Raw genomic sequence first — 22,387 nt, 5'->3', positions numbered from 1 at the left:
ATATGGTAATTCTACGTTGGGAACCACGAAACAATTTTCCACAGCAACTGCACCATTTTTACATTCCCACCTTCAGTGTGTGAGGGTAGTAATTTCTCCACATCCTCTCCAATACTTATTTTGTATATATGTATGTATAAAATATATATGTATATGTATATGTGTGTGTGTATAAATTGAAAACGGGGTCTCCCTGCGTTGTGCAGGCAGAATTGCAGTGGCTATTCACAGACAACATCTCACTACTGATCAGCATGGGAGTTCTGACCTGCTGTGTTTCCACCCTGGGCCAGTTTACCTCTCCTGAGGCAACCTGGTAGTCCTCTGCTCCTGGGAGATCACCATGTTGATGTCGACTTAGTGTGGACACCCAGTGGGCATAGCTCACTACACCTCAAAACTCCTGGGCTCAAGCGATCCTCCTACTTCAGCCTCCCAAGTAGCTGGGACTGCAGGTGCCTGCCACCACATCGGCTATTTTCTATTTTTAAAGATGATAGCTAACATAGCTGTTGTAAAATGGCATCTCATTATTGGTTTGATTTGCATTTTCCTAATGACTAATAGTTGAGCATCTTTTCACATAATTGTTGGTAACTTGTATATCTGAAATTTCTATTTGTATCTTTGCCCATTAGAAAATTGGCTGGTTTCTCCTCTTGTTATTGAGTTGTAAGAGTTCTTTCTTTCTTTCTTTTCTTTTTAAGAAACAGAGTCTCTCTTTGTTGCCCAGGCTGGAGTGCAATGGTACATCACGCCCCACTGCAGCCTTGACCTCCCAGGCTCAAACCATCCTTCTGCCTCAGCCTCCTGAGTAGCTGGGACCACAGGCATGGTTCACTATGCCTGGCTACCTTTGTTTTTTTTTGTTGTTGTTGTTTGTTTGTTTGTTTGTTTCTTGTAGAGACATGGTTTTCGCCATGTTGCCCAGGCAGGCCTCAAACTCCTGGGCTCAAGCAATCCACCCATCTCAGCCTTCCAAAGTGCTGGGATTATAGGTGAGAGCCACCTCACCTGGTCTAAGAGTTCTTTATATATTCTGATACTAGAAGCCATGCTGTATGGTGTTTTCATGCTCTTGACAATGTCTCTGTATGCATAGCATTTTTTTTGCTCTAGTCCAATTTATGTGGGGTTTTTTTAGCTTGTGCATATGGTGTCTTATCTAAGAATCCATTCCAAATAAAAATTCTTGAAGATTAACCTTTATGTTTTATTCTAAGAGTTGTATAGCTTAACCTCTTATATTTAGGTCATTGATCATTTTGAGTTAATTTTTAAGTACAGTGTGAAGTGCGGATCTAACTTCATTATGTTGCATATGTATATATATTTGCCCAGCATTATTTGCTGAAGAGACTATGCTTTCTCCATTAAGTAGTCTTGGATCCTTCTTGAAAATCAAGTGACTTTAGATGTATGAGTTTCTTTATGGACTCTCAATTCTATTCCATTACTATAGCTTGGTAGTAAGTTTCGAAATGGGGAAGTGGGAGCCATCCATCATGTTCCTTTAAAAAAGAAAGATTTTGTATATTTGCCTCCATCACAATTACATATGAATTTATGAATTGATTTCTGCAAAAAAAAAAAAAAGGCTGTTTGGATTTTGACAGTGATTGCAGTAAAACTGTAGATTGGTTTGGGTAGTATTGTCATCACAAAAATGTGAAGTCTTCCAATCCATGAATGCCTGGACAATAAGTGAATTCAGCATGATCATAGGATACATGATCAGGATACCAAAATTAATTTATATATATTATACTAGCAATGAACACATGGAAATCAAAGTTCATACCTAGATGGAAGTTTGACAAAAGATGTACAAGGGTTGTAAGATGAAAATTACAACACACTGATGAAGAAAATCCAACAATATTAAATGAATGGAGACACATTCCATGTTTGAGGATCGTGGGACTCAATATAGCAAAAATGTTCATTCTCCCCAAATTGATACACAGGGTTAAAATAATTACTATCAAAATTCCAGCAAGATATTTTGTAGGTATAAAATTATTCTAAAATTTATATGGAAAGGCAAAGGAACTAGAATATGAGTATGGTTAGGGTTGTCTTCACAGTTGAAAATCTTTCATTTAACCAGAGACATTATAGGGGAGACACTCTGTAAAAAGCTGGTCTCAAACTCTTAGATTCAAGTGATCCTTCTGCCTCAGCCTCCCAAAGTGCTGGAATTACAGGTGTGAGCCACCATGCCTGGCCACTTACAAGAGACTTACAAAAGTGAGGCACTAAATTATTAAAGTAAAAATCAATAAATTTCCTTGAAAAATGCCCTGTATAAATGTGATTATTGTATTTTCAGCTTCAGTTTGATTTCACATCACCATCAAAATCAAGGAGCACATAAAAGAAAGCAAGCTTGTTAACTTTTATTTTTATTTTTATTGTTTGAGATGGAGTCTCGCTCTGTCACTCAGGCTGGAGTGCAGTGGCGCGATCTTGGCTCACTGCAACCTCCACCTCCCTGGTTCAAGCAATTCCCTTGCCTCAGCCTCCTGAGTAGCTGGGATTACAGGCACACGCCACCACCACACCCAGCTAATTTTTTTGTATTTTTAATAGTGACGGGGTTTCACCATGTTGGCCAGACTAGTCTCAAACTCCTGACCTCAGGCAATCTGCCCACCTCGGCCTCCCAAAGCGCTGGGATTACAGGCGTGAGCCACCGCACCTGGCCGAAAGCAAGGTTATTATACTCACTTTGGCACTGGAGAAGACCTCTCATAACCAGCAGACAATTTTCTCAGAAAACGTATGTGTAATGAATGTGGACAAGGATTCAGTGATGGCTCTAGACTTGAAATTCATCACTAACTAGATTTAGGAGACAGCCCCAATATCTTTAATAAGATATATGGGCTTTAACGATAGCTGAGTTTTTCCCATTCATGAGTTTTCATCCATAAGCCCATCACCCTGTCAGTGTTGGAAACTTCAGAAATGTGATGCACCTTCAGATGGATTAAAGTCTTCATGTTTATTAAGGAGTCCATGACAATGCTACATCTTTTACAGATAATTAGTATGGTTAGGGTTGTCTTCACATTTGAAACCCTTTCATTTAACCAGAGACATTACAGGGGAGACACTCTATAAAAAGTATGTGCTTTAAATATTCTGCTTATGTTATGTTCATCTTTATGCCAATATTTTTATGCTGTCCAATTCATCAGATTTTCTTTGTTGTTTAGTGATTTCTACCCCCCCTCCAAAAATACTAGCCTTCCCAAGTTTGTGGAAACTGTGTACTATTTTGTTGATAGAAACTAAAGAAGATCAATCAGGGGTGGTGGTCCATGCCTGTAGTCCCAGCTTCTCAGGGGGTTGAAGCAAGAGGATCACTTAGGCGCAGGAGTTCGAGGCTATAGGGCACTGTAACTGCATCTGTGAATAAGCAATCCAGCCTGGGCAACACCGAGAGACCCCATCTCAAAAACAAAACAAAACAAAATGCTGTGCACATGGCTCAGGCCTGTAATCCCAGCACTTTGGAAGGCTGAGGAGGGAGAATCGCTTGAGCCCGGGAGTTTGAGACCAATTTGGGCAACATAGTGAGACCCCATCTCTACAACAAAAATTTAGCCAGGTGTGTTGTTGCATGCCTATAGTCCCAGCTTTTGAGGGGCTGAGGCAGAAGGATTTCTTGAGCCTGGGAGGTCAAGGCTGCAGGGAGCCGTGATCATTCCACTGCATGCCAGTCTGGGTGACAGAGCAAGACTGTCTCAAAAGAAAAAAAAAAAGCCAATTCTTGCCTAATAATGGTCAGAGTTTATAGTGGTACAACCAGTTTGAAATACTTTTCGGAAGTATCTACTAAAATTAACATATTCATACCTTATAACTCTTTGCTGTCACATATATCACATTATTAAGGTTTCTCTACAGAACAGACACTGAATTTGAAGATGTGAGCCCTGACTGAAGCATGTACCACAATCTCCACACTTCCATGGTTTTTCTCCAGTGTAGATCCTCTTATGCATATCAGCATTCAAGTGATCCAGCAATCCCACTACTAGCTGTATATCCAAAGGAAAGGAAATCAGTGTGTTGAACTCCTATCTGCACTCCTATATTTATTATAGTACTATTTGCAATAGCTAACATATGGAACCAATCTAAGTGTTCATCAACAGAAAATGGTAAAGAAAATGTGGCATACATACACAAAGGTACACTATTTAACCATAAAAAAATAATAAAATTCTGTCATTTATGGCAAGATAAAGATAAGCTTTGGAGAACATGATGTTGAGTGATGTAAATTCAGGCCCAGAAAGATAAATACCACATGTTCTTACACATATGTGGAAGCTAAAAAGTTGACATCATAGAAGCAGCATAGCATTGGCTGGGCACAGTGGCTCATGCCTGTAATCCCAGCACTTTGGGAGGCCAAGGCAGGTGGACCATTTGAGTTTGGGAGTTCAAGGCTAGCCTGGCCAATGTGGTGAAACCCCATCTTTACTAAAAATACAAAAATTTTTAGGCCTGGTGGGTATGGTGGCTCACGCCTGTAATCCCAGCACTTTGGGAGGCCGAGGTGGGCGGATCATCTGAAGTCAGGAGTTCAAGTCCAGGTTGGCCAATATGGCAAAACCCCATCTCTACTAAAAATACAACAATTAGTCAGGTGTGATGGCGGGCGCCTGTAGTCCCAGCTACTCGGGAGGCCAAGGCAGGGAGAATCATTTGAACCCAGGAGGCAGAGGTTGCAGTGAGCCGAGATCAGGCCATTGCACTCCATACTGGGCGACAGAGCGATACTCTGTCTCAAAAAAAAAAAAAAGTACAAAAATTAGCTGGGTGTGGTGGCGCGTGCCTGTAATCCCCGCTACTCAGGAGGTTTAGGCAGGAAAATCGCTTGAACCCAGGAGGTGGAGGCTGCAGTGAGAAAGGATCATGCCACTACACTCAAGCCTGGAAGACTCTGTTCTCAAAATAAAAAAAAAAAAAAGCAGAAGCAGCATGGCATAGCAATTACTAGAAGGGAAAAGTAGGAGAGAGGGTGGATGATGAAAGATTGGTTAACAGATATGAAAGTACAGTAAGATGATGAAAGGAACAAGTTCTAGTGTTCCACAGCACTAAAGGTGTCTATAATTAATAATAACTTATGTTCAAATAACTAGAACAGCAGTTTTTGAAGGTTCAAAACACAAAGAAATGATAAATGATCAACACAAATAAATGATAAAGGAGGTGATGGATATGCTAATAACACTGATTTGATCATTATACATTGTATACATGTACTGAAATATGCTGTAACCCATAAATATGGACAATAATTATATATCATTTAAAAATAATGATAAAATCATATCTAGATTCAAGCGCCTCTTGTAGCGTTTCCCACAGTCCTCACATTTGGATGTTTTTTCTCCACTGTGGTCTCTTTGTTGGTCTTGAAGGCATGAAGTGTGCTCACTGCTCTTCCCACAATCCTCACATTGGAATAGTTTTTCTCTGCTGTGGAGTCTTTGATGGGTTAGATGAGTTGAGGCCCATCTGAATCCCTTTCCACACTCCTCACATTTGTAAGGCTTTTCTCCAGTGTGAATTCTTTGATGGAAACGAAGTTTTGAATTCTCAGTAAACCTCTTCCCACACTCTTCACATTTGAATGGTTTTTCTCCAGTATGGAGTCTCTTATGTCTCAAAATACCTGAGGCCCACCTGAAGCTCTTTCCACATTCCTTACAATTATAAGGTCTCTCTCCCGTGTGGACCCTCTGGTGCAAGTCAAGATTAAATTTACTAATGTAGCCCTTCCCACACTTCTGACATTTATACAGTTCTTCTTCTCTGTAGGCTCTCTGATGTGAATGGCCCTGTGAATTCATATAAAATCTCTTCCCACATCCGTCGCACTTGAATGTTGTTTCTCCATTGTGGACCCGCTGATGTCTTGAAAGACATGAGGACCACCTGAAGCCCTTCCCACATACATTACAATTATATGGTTTGTCTCCTGTATGGTCCATCTGATGCTTACAAAGATCTTGCCTACAAGTGAAGCTCCTTCCACATTCTTCACATTTGTATAGTTTCTCTTTTGTGTGGTCCATGCAATGACTATTAAGTGCTGATCTCTGACCAAAGCTATTACTACAGGTATCACATCTAAATGATTTCTCTTGCATGTGGACCATGGAATGCCTATTAAGATTTGATCTACTATGGAAGCTCTTACCACATATATAACATTTGAATGGCTTCTCCCCAGTATGGATTCTTTGATGTTCCCGAAGCTGGGAATTGTGAATGAAGGCCTTCCCACATTCCTCACAAATATGAGGTTTTTCTCCTGTGTGTAATTTGCAATGAACATACATTCCTGATCTACGGCTGAAACTTTTCCCACACTGCTCACATTTGAATGGTTTCTCTCCAGTGTGGATTCTCTGATGAGTTTGCAGTTGTGAGTTCTGACTAAATGCCTTACTACACACATCACACTTATAGCGTTTCTCTCTCATGTGAACTTTCTGATGAATACAAAGAGCTGAACTATAACAAAATCTCTTCCTGTACTCATTACATGTATGGGATATCTTTCCTGAGTGTAATTGTTGATGAAGATCAAGGATGGAGACATCACTGAAGAATTTTTTACACTTCCCATGCTCAGAAGGTGTCTCTCCTGTGTGAATTATAGATAGTTCTGCATCAACCTGGGAGGGGACAACACCTTGTGTGGAGAACTGAGAGCTACTTATGGAGTCTTGAGGTCTAGTTAACTCACTTGCAGTTTGTTCCCAGATTTGCTGGCAAGACCACTCTTCATGTGGTCCTGTTTCTGGAACAGACTCCAACTCAGTTTGGATCTTGCCTCCTATAAGGACACAGAATTAAGAGATGTGGGTAAGTGAAACCTTTGTTCAATGTTTTCAGGATTTCACTTAGGACATGGCCTGAAACTTTACTGAATACAAAGAAGGTACAGTTTGTGTTTTCCAAGGGCACCACGGTCTCTTGTTGTCACAAAACCAATTTTGAACGACATAATGTCTCATACGTGGTAGAAATGAAAGACTTAATTTAAAATATTAATATAATACAGTTAATGTGTTACTATTTCTACCAATTTCCTAGTCAGTCTAAAATCTTGCATGGTATATTATGTAACTACTAAATTATATATATGATGAATCAGAAGGAACGTTAAGGGTAGGAAGACTTCAAGATGGCTGACTAAAGACACCCAGAGCTTGCGTCCTCCACAAAGAGCCAAAATAATGAGTAGTGCTCACTTCAGCAGCACATATGGTAAAACTGGAATGATCAGCCCCTGCGCAAGGCCGATATGCAAATTCATGAAGTGTTCTACATATTTTATTACTAAAAAATTTAAAAAGCAAATAGATACTCATACATCAAATAGCATCTAAGAGGGATCACTGGAATTCAGCAGAGAAGTGACAGAAAACACCCGAAGCACAAAAGGAGAGTGAAGGGAGGTAGCCCTTCTGGCCGTGATCACCTGAAAGCCGGGAAAGGCTCCTAGTGCTGGGAAAGGGTAAGTGAGAGAGCCCTAGTGGTTTACATTTCCGCTGTGGACTCCAGCAATCAGCCATGAGAGAGGACCTCGACCCCTGTGGGCCCTGAGACTAGCACAGGGGGCTACCTGGAGTCCACGCAATGGCACTCAGAGAGGGTGCTCATGATGGGACCCACACACGTCCCGAGACTCAAGCAGCTATGGCACAGCGCTATTTTGAGAGCCGCACCCCCACCAGACTGCATCTTGCCCTGGGGCCCAACAGCCTTTGCATCTCCAAATCCCTGAAGCCCCATCGACATGCCTCCACATCCACCCAGAGGATTACAAGAATGCCTGTTAGACCCAGCAGTATGGCAGAGTCCCCAGCAATCTAGGCCACAGTGTCCCATACTGTGGGGAATGGGCCATGCAGGACACCAGGGAGGCTGCCCCCAGTGCAGTACAAAGGGACCCAAAGTGTGTGCACTCACCAGAGCTTCAAAGCTGCCTGTCTGGGGCTGCTGCCTCTAACGGCAATGCTACCTCACCCCCAGCAGCAGGGCCACTGTACACTTATATGTGTTCTCATTCTGAGGAAAGGTTCTCTGCACACTCTGCCACTGCCACCCAAGCACACCTCCTAAAGGCATGGGGAGTCCCTTGCACTGCCCACCACAACCTGTGCCTGTGCACAGGACAAGCCCACTTCACTTGGTACTGCCCATCTCAGTGCCAGAGCATGACACAGAGGGACCTGGGGATTGCTCTACCCTGTGTTGCCTCAGGCACACGTGTGCACAAACAGAAGACCTGACAAAGACCCAGCTTGTGTGCTGCCAGTGCTGGAGCATGCCATCTGGGGACCTAGGGATCATGCTGCCTCTTCCACCACAGCCTATATCTGCCTGCACCACTGAAAGGCCTGAGGACAGGCTCACCTGGCCTGGCGTCATTCCTCCACTACCTAAGCATACCACCTGGGGCTGTTGAGATCACCCTGCCATGTTGGTTGCCCCAGGCGTGAGTATGTACCATGCAGGGAGCTTTACAACAGACCCAGAACCCTGCCACAGGTGCCCAAGCATGCTGTCTGGAGACCTAAGGATTTCCCTGCCCTGATCACCACCACTGGCATCTGTGTACTCCTCCTAGTGATCTGAGGACAGGTCCTACAAGCCTGCTGCCACCATCACCGCTGACACTCACCTGCACACAACATGTGGGGGCCTCCGGACTGGCCCACCCAGCCCATCACTATTACCTCTAACACCAGTACACATAGCCTTGAAACCTGAAGGTTATCCTGCCACCACTATTGGGTACTGTGCTCAGTACCTGGGTGGACAGAATCATCTGCAATGCAAACCTCAGCATCACACAATATACCCAGGTAACAAACCTGCACATGTACCCCCTGAATCTTAAAATAAAAATTGAACAGCTAAAAGTCCTCCTCTTAAGACATTCCATTCCAGTGGGTAGAGATGACAGCTAAATAGAAATATATAAGACACAGTATAAGACAACACCAGAAGGGTAAAGATAGGATGGTATTCCATTCTATATATATATATATATATTCCTTTATTTATTTTTTGAGACAGAGTCTCACTCTGTCACCCAGGCTAGAGTGTAGTGGCACAATCCCAGCTCACTATAACCTCTGGCTCCTGGGTTCAAGTGATTCTCGAGCCTCAGCCACCTGAGTACCTGGGATTACAGGACTGTGCTACCACACCCAGCTAATTTTTGTATTTTTAGTAGAGTCAGGGTTTTGCCATGCTGGCCAGGCTGGTCTCAAACTCCTGGCCTCATGCTATCTGCCTGCCTCAGCCTCCCAAAGTGCTGGGATTACAGGTGTGAGCCACCACGCCTGGCTAATATTTTAAATAGAGTGGTCAGAGAAGGCCTTTCTCATGATATTAAAACTGAATAGAGACCAGAATAAAGGAAGGATCAGAAGGTCTTGAGGTGAAAGAGTATTCCAATCAGAAAGAAGAGCACGTATAAACTCTAAGACAGAAGCTTCTGTAGTAGACAGAACAATGGTCCTTGAAAGACGTCCACATCCAATTCCCAGGACCTATGAACCTGTTATGTTATATAGCAAGAGATATTAAGGCTGCAGATGCAATTAAGGTCACTAGTCAGCTAAAGAGAGAGTACGAAGGTCATTCTAGATTATGCAGGAGTGACCAATCCAATCGCAAGGGACCCGAAAGGTGGAAAACAGAGGCTTAAGAAGGGTGGCAGCATGACTACGGAAGAATGGTTAGAGATGCAATGTAGCTGCTTTTGAAGATGGAGGAAGGGAGACAAGAGCCAAGGAGTGTGGACAGTGCCTAGGGATTGGTAAACTAAAGTGAAGGCTTCTCCCCAAGAACATCTAGACAGGAACAAAGCCCTAGGGACACCCTGATTTTTGTCCAGTGAGATGTGTCAGACTTCAGGACTGAAGAACAGAAAGATAATTGTTTGTTGTTTAATCTGCTAAGTGTGTGGTCACTGGGTGACAGCAACAGGCAATACAGTGTCCTTGGCAGGATGGAGAAACAGCAGGGAGTACAACATGACTGGAAAATGGAGATGCAGTCAGAGAGGCAGTGGCGGATGAAGAGCAGATCAAGGGTCTCTAAAAGGCACTTAAAGCAGTTGTAACATTAACACAAATAAGAAGCCATAAAGGCTTTTAAGCTGAGGAATGGCAATCTGACTTACATTCCCTAAGGATCACTTTGGCTGCTATGAGGAAAACAGATGTCAGGGTGGGAAGAGGGGGTGGGGGAGCAGGACAACCAGCAGGAAGGAGGTAAGAATCCAGGAAACAGGTTTGGCCATTTACACCAGGGCAATGGAGTTGGGCAATGGACAGAAGTAAAACAGATAGAAGGGTCGCGTACAAGGATGCATGGTTGCTTGGTTCTTACCTGAATTCCCTTCTCTTTGGGTTGCTGTCTCCATGATCCAAAACTTTTCTTCTCTTTGGAAGTGAAAAGTATCTCGGTGGGAAGGTTGATGCCCTGTGAACAAAGTCAAATGCTTAATCCCAATACATCTTAGGTAAAATGTACTAGAAATTTAGGTTCTCACTGCACACTCGAACTTGAACGCTGATATGGTTTGGCGGTGTCCCCAGATCTCATCTTGAATTGTAGTTCCCATAATCCCCACATGTCATAAGAGGGAGCTGGTGGGAGGTAATTAAATCATGGGGGCAGTTTCCTCCATGCTGTTCTCGTGATAGTGGATGAGTTCTCACGAGATCTGATGGTTTTATTTATGTGTTTTTTTTTTTTTTTTTGAGATGGAGTCTCGCTCTGTCGCCCAGGCTGGAGTGCAGTGACGCGATCTCGGCTCACTGCAAGCTCCGCCTCCCGGGTTCACGCCATTTATCTGCCTCAGCCTCCTGAGTAGCTGGGACTACAGACGTCCGCCACCACGCCTGGCTATTTTTTTTGTATTTTTAGTAGAGACGGGGTTTCACCGTGTTAGCCAGGATGGTCTCCATCTCCCAACCTCGTGATCTGCCCGCCTTGGCCTCCCAAAGTGCTGGGATTACAGGCATGAGCCACCGCGCCCGGCCCTATCTGATGGTTTTATAAGGGGCCTTTCCCCCTTTGCTTGGCACTTCTTCCTGCTGCACTGTGAAAAAGGTGCCTTTCTTCCCATTGGCTTTCTACTATGACTGTAAGTTTCCTGAGGCCTTCCCAGCCATGCAGAACTGTGAGTCAATGAAATGTCTTTTCTTTATAAATTACCCAGTCTTGGGTATTTCTTCATAGCAGCATAAGAACAAACTAACACAAATACCCTAGGATACAAAGCCATTCCTGGGGCCTGATGTTCCATTACAGAGGGTGCCTGTGCTCACCCACTGATAGCAGGTTTCTGAAGTTCTCCAGCATGACATCTCGATACAGCTTCCTCTGGGAAACGTCCAGCAGCCCCAGCTCCTCCTCGGTGAAGACCACAGCCACATCCTTGAAGGTCACTGCCTCCTACAACATCAAACGTATGCAATCTCAATCTCATGACCAGTGATTCCTGGGAGAAGGGTGGCAATGAGCAAGTGAAGGGGATGGGTGAGAAGTTGCTGTGGATCTTGAAAGATGTAGGTCAACGTACAGATTTCCCATTCATTCTCTCTGTATCCTCGCAATGACACACACTGATTTTCCAGAGCTCCACCAGAAGTGCAATGATGAAAAAGTCCTATAGGTTTACTTTGTGCACTTATTAAGTCTCCCTGTAAGTAACCCTCTAGGACTCTAAATGCAGCATCCTGGGCTGCACATATATAGGTTTCAATGAATCTTGCCAGTTGCTCTAGCAACATTTAGCAATTCAGTCTTAACTTTGTTTGATAATGCCCAGGGTTCTCGTACTTGAACCCTGGATGTAATCATTTTTCTTTCTTTCTTTCTTTCTTTTTATTTTTTGAGACAGAGTCTCGCTCTGTCGCCCAGGCTGGAGTGCAGTGGCGCAATTTCAGCTCACTGCAACCCCTGCCTCCTGGATTCAAGCAATTCTCCTTCCTCAGCCTCCTGAATAGCTGGGATTATAGGCACCTGCCACCATGCCCAGCTAATTTTGTATTTTTAGTAGAGACCATGTTGGCCAGGCTGGTCACGAACTCCCGACCTCAGGCGATTTGCCGGCCTCGGCCTCCCAAAGCGCTGGGATTACAGGCATGAGCCACCACACCCGGCCCATTTTTTTTAATATCTGCCAAACTAACAAGTTTACGGTGATCTGTGTGGGACAGCCATGGAGTGGGTCCTCTGTATTCAAGACACAAACTACATATATTAATTGCAGCATTGAATGTCATGATCTGCAGCCAGTGTGCCTATGATCACACTGAGTGTGTGTGCTCACTCACAAGGCTCAATCCCAAGGCTCTGTGCCTTTGCCTTCCCAGCCGCGTGACCGTGGGTAAGTTTGCCTACATGCATTCGTTTCCTTTCTGTATAAAGACTGTCACATCAGTTTTCTCCAGGAATAAGCAAGAGAATATAAATGGGGAAAGTCTGTGGCACAGACTAGGTATTTAATTAACATTAGTTAATTTTATTACCTTTTTGTCTTTTTTTTGAGACGGAGTTTCGCTCTTGTTGCCCAGGCTGGAGCGCAATGGCGCAAACTCAGCTCACGGCAACCTCCGCCTCCCCAGTTCAAGCAATTCTCCTGCCCCAGCCTCCTGAGTAGCTGGGATTACAAGCATGCGCCACTATGCCCAGCTAGTTTTGTATTTTTAATAGAGATGGGGTTTCTCTTTTTTTGCTGTTGTTTTTTTTTTTTTTTTTGAGACGGAGTCTCACTCTGTCCCCAGGCTGGAGTGCAGTGGCACGATCTGGGCTCACTGCTAGCTCCGCCTCCTGGGTTCACACCATTCTCCTGCCTCAGCCTCCCGAGTAGCTGGGACTACAGGTGCCCACCACCACACCCGGCTAATGTTTTGTATTTTTAGTAGAGACGGGGTTGCATCATGTTAGCCAGGATGGTCTCGATCTCCTCACCTCGTGATCCGCCTGCCTCGGCCTCCCAAAGTGCTGGGATTACAGGCATGAGCCACCACACCCGGCGGAGATGGGGTTTCTCCATGTTGGTCAGGCTGGTCTCGAACTCCCGACCTCAGGTGATCTGCCCACCTCGGCCCCGCAAAGTGCTGGGAATATGGGCGTGAGCCACCGCACCTGGCTGGTAATGTCCTTTATTCGTATTTCTTTGGATTTTTTATTATAACTTTCATTATAGTTATCTGTTTCATTTCATGTCTGCATACTGTTACAGGGAACTGATGATCTATCTTTATTCTAAATAATGAATATTTAATTTTATGTAGTTTTCATTAATACCAATCCTGCAAAGAAAATCATGTATGTGGACCTTACTCTCCCGTCTGATCATTGAAAATAATTTTGGCCAGGTATGGTGGCTCATGCCTGTAATCCCAGCACTTTTGGAGGCCGAGACAAGCAAATCATTTGACTCTGGAGTTCGAGACCAGCCTTGGCAACATAGCAAAACTCTGTCTCTACAAAATATACAAAAATTAGCCGGGCATGGTGGCACGTGACTATAATCCCAGACACTTGGGAGGCTGATACAGAAGAATCGTTTGAACCCAGGAGGCGGAGGTTGCAGTGAGCCAAGATTGCGCCACTGCACTCCAGCCTGGGCAACAGAGCAAGACTCTATTTCAAAAAAGAAATAAAATAAAATAATAATTTAATTTAATTTAATAATTTCAAACCAGGTGCAGTGATTCACACCTGTAATCCCAGTGCTTTAAGAGGCTAAGGTGGCGGGATTGCTTGAATTCAAGAGTTCAAGACCAGACTAGGCAACACAGCAAGACACCATCTTTAGAAATTTTTAAAACTAGCCAGGCATCGTGGTGCGTGCCTGTAGTCCTAGCTACTTGGTAGGCTGGGGCAGGAAGATCTGGACCCCAGGGGTTCAAGCCTGCAGTGGGCTACACTTACATCACTGTACTCTATCCGGGGCAACAGAGCAAAACTCTGTCTCTAAAGAATAAGAATAAACTATAATACAATAATTTCAAATGAAAATTAAAGTGTCAAAAAATAAGAATGTTTAAAATTGTGATCATATATGTCAGATCTCAATTTTTTCTCAAACTCCAAAATCTTTCAAGGGGATATATTACCCTGGTTTTTCTTAAAATAGCCAAAAGCAGATTATCAAGTTTCCTGTGATTTTGATAATCTCATTAGAGAGAATTCACCTTATTAATCCCATGTATTTGAATATAAATAATACTATCACCTTTTCAAATATGTATTGGCCACTTCTATTTCTTCTCTAAAACTTACCAATTAATGTATTAATGTCCTTTATTCATATTCCTTTGAATTTTTTTCTCCATTCTGTACATAAGATTCTTATTTCGGATTATGTCTTTTTTAGATATCAAAGTTGTAAATATTTTCACCTTAGGCTGTTATATTCCCTGCTAACACTCTATAAGCCATCTTTGCCATTAGGAATTTAAAGATTTTCTATAATGAGTGTAGCAATCACTGTCCTTTGGTGCCTGGAGTACTAGGTGCACCTGAGGAGGTGGCACAACAGGAAGAGAAGAGGACCCCCGAGGAGGGGTCAGGGAGGAGCTATGTCACCAGTGGTTGTCATCACTCAAGAGGGCACTCCAGACACCCATACCAGAAGGCATAGGTCCTTCAATGGAGAATCCTCTTTCTTCTTCTCTCTCTCTTTCAATTTAGCAAAATAGCTAACATGCCGACCCTGGGTTTCCTCTCTGAACCTCAGCAGCTTTCTCATATTTCACATATTTAAGAGGAAGATGAGGCTGAGAATTTCATCGTTCAGCTGTTCTGAGGAACAAACAAAGGAATAGAACACAGTGACTAGAGAATCTTCTGATATCATGGACATTTGAAACTAAAGCTACCAAAACTAAAAAACTAAAAAAAAAAAAAAAAAAAAAAAAAGACAGAAAAATGATTACATCCAGGGTTCAAGTACGAGAACCCTGGGCATTATCAAACAAAGTTGAGACTGAATTGCTAAATGTTGCTGGAGCAACTGGCAAGATTCACTGAAACCGATATATGTGCAGCCCAGGATGCTACATTTTGGTCAAACTCCTTAATACATAAAGGAATAAGAAAAGACCAGTAAATAAAATACACACAATGCATGACTTAAGCATGGGGAAAACAAAAGCTAGCTCTTCCTATGTGAAAATCTCCAGAAATCCTTGTGTGAAGCCACAGTTACAGCCTGCTGTGCCATGCCACATGTGGATATTTTATCTACAAAACAACCAACGTGGCACATGTCAAAAGTACTCTTTCAAAACTGAGCTCCTAGTGCCTGTGAGTATAAAGTAGTTAAAAAGAAACATCGGCAGGTGCAGTGGTGCACACCTGTAATCCCAGCACTTTGGGAGGCCGAGGCAGGCAGATCACTTGAGGCCGGGAGTTCGAGACCAGCCTGGCCAACATGGTGAAACCCCGTCTCTACTAAAAATACATATATTAGCCAAGTGTGGTGGTGAGCGCCTGTAATCCCAGCTACTTGAGAGGCTGGGGCAGGAGAATCGCTTGAACCCGGGAGGCGGAGGTTGCAGTGAGCCAAGATTGCGCCACCACACTCCAGTCTGGGCGACAGAGCAAGACTCTGTCTCGAGGAAAAAAAAAAAAGGAGCATCAATTCAATGGGAACATGATGCAACCATAAATAATGAATATTACATAATATTAAACAAAAAGAACACAATTTAAATTAGATAAGTATCAATACAAATACAGTTATGAATATACATGAGGAATAGCATGAGAAAATAAAAATGCCTAATTAGTGAGAAAAGATGTAGTGAAATGGGAGAATTGTTCCTTCCCACTAAATTTCTACTCATAACATAAATAATGGTAAAAGTAAACACAATCAAATCCAAACGCAAATTCAACACAAAAGAAACAAGGAAGCATCTGGCACACAACAGGTGCACAAATAACTGTTGTTCTCCTTGAGTCTTCCCAAGACTGAGAAAAACACGTGACAATCTTAAGTAGCAAAACAGAATCTGAACAGCAAAAGAGACCAGACTTACTCACCTTGAACATGGTCATTTTTCCTCCTCCTTTGGGGAATTTGCAGAGTTCTCCAGTTATGCAGTTCAAGGGAAGACAGAATTGTGCCTGAAACGTGCCATGGAGGGCAAAAAAAAAGAGGCATGAAGGGGTGGTCAAGGATGCCACCCAACAGTACGAACATGTGTTGTGAATTAGCCCTTGAATGTTCACAGGGGCATTATTCATAATAACCCAAAATTGCACACAACCAAAATGCGTTCCTATGGGTAAATGGACAAATTGTCGCCTATCCATACAATGAAATCTTACTTGGAAATTTAAAGAAATGAAATATTGACTCATGCTACAACATGCATGAACCCTGGAAACATTATGTTAAATGAAAGAAGCCAGTCACAAAAACCCATGGACTGTGTGATCGCATTTATATGAAATGTTCAGAATAGGCAAATGTATCATAGAGAAAGTAGATTAGTAGTTGCTTCACATTTGAGGTGAGAATGAGGTTTAACTGTAAATGGGCACAAGGAGTCCAACTGGGAGATAAAAATGATCTAAACTGAATCATGATCATGGTTATTCCACTTCACAAAATTCCTAAAAATCACTGAGTTCCATGCCTGAAATGGGTGAAAGCTATATGTGAAATACATCTTGATAGAATTGGAAAAAATAATTGTTAATCTACATGTCATTGAAATCAGTAAGACTGAATTCTGAGTCCATATCAATAGAATATTTATAGTTGAATGAAGGAATGAATAAATGGGGGAGAAATGGAAACTCTTCTTTACAGTAGAATGTCCACTAATCATGTATCTCCCCATAAGGAACTTTATTATTTTCAAAATTAAAAAAAAGTAACTTCACAGTGGACAAATCTGAAAGACTTCGTCTTGGCCAAGTGAACAAAGTTGAGATCACCAGTGAAGGGACAAACCAACATCATTTGGACACTGTTAGGTTGCAATGAAAAGGACACCTCACCACTACTATGGTATCCCTGCCAATCATGCATAATCTAAACGTAAACATGAAATTTACCAGACAAACCCCAAATGAATGTCTTTCTGCAAAACAACTTGCCTATACTCTTCAAAAAACCATGCATATAAAAGACAAAGGCTGTGGAATCCTTCTAGATTAAACAAAAGTATAGAAATGTGACAATAAAGACAATGCATAAAACTGGACTTTGAATGGGGTTACAGGTAAAAAGTGGGGCAAGGGATAGTTATAAGGACCAAAAGAAGAAACTGAATAAATTTAAATATGGAAGCTGCAGATTAGATAACAACGTTATGTAATATGGTATCCAACACTATCTAATAAATGACACTACAACTACTATTATTAGCTTTTTAACAGATGTGATATGTAATAGATAACAATATTATTTAATATAATATTTAATTATTTTTTTGAGACAGAGTCTCACTCTGTCATCCAGATCAGAGTGCAGGGGCGCCACCTCAGCTCACTGCAGCCTCTGCCTCCCAGGTTCAAATGATTCTTATGCGTCAGCCTCCCTAATAGCTGGGATTACAGGCGCACGCCCCCTCAAATTTTAAAAAAGTAACTTCACAGTGAACAAATCAGCTAATTTTTGTATTTTTAGTAGAGATGGGGTTTCTCCATGTTGGCCAGGCTGGTCTTGAACTCCTGGCCTCAAGTGATCCACCTGCCTCGGCCTCCCAAAGTGCTACAATTACAGACATGAGCCACCATGCCTAGCCAGTATAATATCTAATAGTATCTAGCATGTTATGTGAAACTCTATAACCAGCCCTTTCTAAACACCTCTTACCAAGACACCCCACAATTATCTTGAAATGTGGGCTTCTTTGCTGCAGAAAGCTACAAGCAACTGTCTCTGGCTACAGGTATGTTCCTGGTGGTATCTGGGTGATCAGCAAGAACAAAGCAAACAGGAAAAATGTAAACATTTGGCAAATTTGGGTAAAGAGTATATGAGAATTTCTAACACTATTTTTGCAATTTTTCTATAGGTTTCAAATGATATGAAAATAAAATGTTAATTTTTTTTTTTTTTTTTTTTTTTGAGACCGGGAGGCAGAGGATACAGTTTCGCTCTTGTTGCCCAGGCTGGAGTATAATGGTGCAATCTTGGCTCACTGCAACCTCTGCCTCCCGGGTTCAAGCGATTCTCCTGCCTCAGCCTCCCGAGTAGCTGGGATTACAGGCATGCGTCACCATGTCTGGCTAATTTTATATTTTTAGTAGAGATGGAGTTTCTCCATGATGGTCAGGCTGGTCTCAAACTCCCGACCTCAGGTGATCCGCCCACCTCGGCCTCCCAAAGTGCGGGGATTACAGGCATGAGCCACCGTGCCCGGCCAATATCAGGAAACATTTACCAAAAAAAAAATGAGATAACAATGAGATAAATTAGGATGAGCATGATATAACATGTAAGCTCACTAGCTATTTCCCTCTTGGCAGTGTTTCCAAATTTCCATAGTTAAACACATAAGGGAAAACACATTTTTTAATCATAAAATTTTGTTTAAATGTTTATAAATAAATATGCAAATATGCCAAAGAAAGACCAAAAAGAAATGCACTGGGTGCGGTGGCTCACGCCTGTAATCCCAGCACTTTGGGAGGCCGAGGCTGGTGGATCATGAGGTCAGGAGATCAAGACCATCCTGGCTAACACGGTGAAACTCCATCTCTACTAAAACTACAAAAAAGTTAGCCGGGCGTGGTGGCGGGCGCCTGTAGTCCCAGCTACTCAGGAGGCTGAGGCAGGAGAATGGCGTGAACCTGGGAGGCGGAGTTAGCAGTGAGCCGAGATCGTGCCACTGCACTCCAGCCTGGGCAACACAGCGAGACTCTGTCTCAAAAAAAAAAAAAAAAAAAATGCACCCGAAGTTTAACAGTTACTATCTTTACATGCTGGATTCATGGGTAATTATAAACTTGTACTACTCGTATTTCTCCAATTTCTGAACGCTCCACAAGGATACCGTTGCATAACAAGTGAAATATTTGTAATAAATGAAATAGTTCTAATGAATGAAATAGTTGATAAACTCCCAGAACAGTCCAAGCCCATGAGCCTTGCTCTCAAGGCTCCCTTCAATCAAGTCCTAGCTTGCTTTCCCCACCAGATTCCAGCTAGTTCCTCTGCCTCAATGAGAATGTATCCAAAAGATTATCAACTAAGGCTCTGACCTGTAATGCCCAGGTTTCAACCGCAGCTCCACCTCTTACTGCTTAGGTGACTATTCTCAGATAACTCCTGCTCCTTTGTATCTCACTCATCTTTAAAACTGAAAAAAGTAGTACCTCTCCACAGAGTCACGGTGTGGCGAAAATGTGATTACTTGTATAAAGCTCTTGGGATAAAGTTACCAATTGAGGCTTAATTATTATCAACACCCATGGCTGAGGACACATCCTACACTCTTGGTTGGGGTGAGCATCTCTGTAAAAGAAAAAAAGCCAAGGACCACTCTCGTGGAGCTTTGCCCTCAGTAGCCAAGAAGTCCCTCCCTGCAGCTCTTTTTGAGAATCAGGCTGGGGAAGGAGAAAGCTGTGAAACACCCTGACCGCGTTGCCGTCCGGCATAAAAGTTAAATGTTCCTCTCCCTTCGTGGAAGTGGAAACAACCCTCGCCTTCCTAAAAAGAGGTCAGAAGCGTCCAGGATCACCCAGCGTCCTGCAGGAATCAGAGACAAGGGCGGGGGTCCCTGTAGATGGAGCTCTGACCCCACCCGGGGACCTGACAGGCTTCGTGAGAAATTAACACGAAGAAGAGACCACCAGTCACTAAGGGAGGGGCTGCTTTAAGGCTTTCATTTGTGTTACCTCTTCCAGTTCCCAAAACGATTTCATTAGGATGGTCCTAAAGTCCCCATTTTAAAGAACAGCAGTGGGAGGTACAGGGAGATTAATAACATCCCAACCTTAAACTGTAAGAAAGTAGCCTCACAGGTGGGATGGAGGGAGGCGGACTGAGCGAGCTGAGAGCCCCCAAAACCCTCAAACCAGGCGAGACGCGTTCCGACCAAGTCCCAACCCCCAGCCTCATCCCCGGGGACGCGAGGACAGCCCCAAGACCAAGAAGGCTCCGCTGACAAGAACGAAAAGAGAGGCCGTTGTCCCTCCAAACCTCCGTTTTCCAACGAGACTCCTTCTCCCCTTAGTCAACTTCCAGGTGGTTGCGAGCCAGCATCGTAAGGGGACACGTTTAGAAGGACCGACAAGACACAGGACTGACACCAAACTACCACCGAATGCACTGCAGCAACCTCACCCCCCGGGAGCGGAAGTGCCCCTACCCCGCGCAGCGTGTGAACTACATTTCCCAGAATTCCCCGGATACGCCCTCCTGAGCCTACTTGCTCGTCATTCAACAGATCTCCTGCGCTACACTTCCTTGAATCTCAAAGGAGACGTTCTACAGTATCACCTTCCGGCGGGAAGCGTGGGACTCCGCGGTGCTCTTTGACTACACTTCCTGCAATGCCCACGAGGAATGAATCCCATAGACCCGAGCGCCTGGTTTGGAATATGGACTGTGGCCCTGAGAGTGGTCCTTCCCTCTCCCTGCGTCCTCGAGAGAAAATATTGAATAGTCAGGAATTCCTGAAGTCTACACGCCTCCCATGATGACAGGAGTGTTACTGAAAGAGAACAAAGCAAGGAGATACAATCTTCAAGGAGTTAGCGGGGAGTGACTGTGGAGCGGTCAGGAGATGGCTGAAAGGCTAATACACTAGACGCTAACAGTATGAGGCTAAATCTAAGAGCTTAAATAATGGGCTGGGAAAAATGGTTTGGGAGAGGCATTGAGTGGGGCACCAGCCCCTGGTACAACCAGACACTGTTGTACCACTGGTTTGGCAAGAAAAACAACCACAGTTTAAGTGTTTAAGAGGGCTGTAAGAGTTAAAGAGAAAAAAAAAAACACGAAAAGCGGCTCAACAGTCAAAGACAGGTTCGTTTTGGAGAATAAACCTGAGAGGGGCTTCTGGCCGATTGCAGTCAGGAGCGCTCTCTCTTACGGACTAAGAGTCTGTATTGGCTTTAGGGAGAGAGAGCTTACCACAGGCTTAGAATGTTTCTGTATTGGGGAGAAGTCTGTTGTGGGGTTGGAATATCTCTGGTTGGAGGGGAAGTTATCTTGGGACTGACATCTCTCCAATGGAAGGGAGGTTATCTCGGGGCTGGCATGTCACTGGTAAGGGAGGGGTTTATCTTATGGTTGGAATGTTTCTGATTGGAGATGTCATTTGTGGTTTATGGTCATGCTGACCTTAGCCATTAGGCTGATGCCCTTTGGATTTAGGCAGTTTTTGATCAACGCGAACTTTAAAATGGCAGTGTTTGTCCAAGATGGCGATGCTTGTGCCCTGTCAAGGGCCAATATGGAGGGCCAATTGCCCTCCTGGAAAAGCTATCTTCCCACTTTTAAAGTTTTCATATTAATATTCTTTAGACGTGGAAATGCCACATTTAAGAGAAATTAAACTGCTTAGTATTGTGAAAGGAAAATATCTTGGGCCCCCAAAATCACTAAGGAAACCTCAAGCTGGAAATCGCTTAGGGCAAACCTGCCTCCCATTATATTCAAAGTCACTCCTCTATCTGTCCTTGCTATCACGAGAACAGCATGGGAAAGACCCACCCCCATGATTCAATTACCTCCTACTAGGTCCCTTTCATGATATGTGGGAATTATGGGAGCTATAATTCAAGATGAGATTTGGGTGGAGACACAGCCAAACCATATCAGTATGTGTAGATTTCTTATTTTCCATTATTACTTAAAAGAAAGCACGTTTCTAACTCTTCTATGGTCATGTAACAACATATCCTAGAAATCACTTCATGTACAGTACATTCTTTTAATGCTGCGTAAACTAGAAAATCCAGAAATAAATTTCTACACCTACAGTGAGCTCATTTTCAACAAAGGTGCTAAGTATATATATTGGGAAAAGGACAGTCTCTTCAATAAATGGTGCTAGAAAAACATGATATCCACATATAGAAGAATGAAACTTCAACCTGTTGTTCACCATATACAAAAATAAAATCGAAATGGATTAAAGACTTAAATCTAAAACCTCGAACTATGAAACTACTACAGGAAAACATTGGGGAAAAGATGTTCCAGGACATTGGTCTGGGCAAAGATTTCTTGAGTAATACCCCAAAAGCATAGACAACCAAAGCAAAAATGGACAAATGGGATCACGTCAAGTTAAGAAGCTTCTGCACAGCAAAGGAAGCAATCAACAAAGTGAAGAGACAA

The 22,387-nt window shown here is 43.2% G+C and overlaps 1 protein-coding gene and 1 pseudogene across 3 annotated transcripts; one reads left to right on the top strand and one right to left on the bottom strand.

The window, feature by feature from the left end:
- Positions 1–2,988: 2,988 nt before the first annotated feature.
- On the bottom strand, positions 2,989–20,414 carry ZNF284 (zinc finger protein 284). Of its 3 annotated transcripts, none has more exons than XM_004060907.5 (5): positions 20,240–20,414; positions 16,123–16,206; positions 11,388–11,514; positions 10,444–10,536; positions 2,989–6,868 (listed from the first exon to the last, which is right to left on the bottom strand). In XM_004060907.5, exons 2-5 carry the CDS (start codon positions 16,135–16,137, stop codon positions 5,322–5,324), a joined length of 1,782 nt encoding a protein of 593 aa, XP_004060955.3. In that variant the 5' UTR covers positions 16,138–16,206; positions 20,240–20,414; the 3' UTR covers positions 2,989–5,321. The 3 variants fall into 3 exon arrangements, with proteins under 3 accessions (XP_004060955.3, XP_063557492.1, XP_018871744.3); XM_063701422.1 differs by lacking the exon at positions 20,240–20,414 and adding an exon at positions 17,909–18,957; XM_019016199.4 differs by lacking the exon at positions 20,240–20,414 and having other exon boundaries at positions 16,123–18,957.
- LOC129528974 (uncharacterized) lies at positions 7,279–7,369 on the top strand (annotated as a pseudogene).
- Positions 20,415–22,387: the final 1,973 nt, after the last annotated feature.

This window comes from Gorilla gorilla, chromosome 20 (assembly GCF_029281585.2).
Source record: "Gorilla gorilla gorilla isolate KB3781 chromosome 20, NHGRI_mGorGor1-v2.1_pri, whole genome shotgun sequence".
Taxonomy (NCBI): Eukaryota; Metazoa; Chordata; class Mammalia; order Primates; family Hominidae; genus Gorilla; species Gorilla gorilla.
This window is presented reverse-complemented; position numbering and strand designations above follow the sequence as displayed.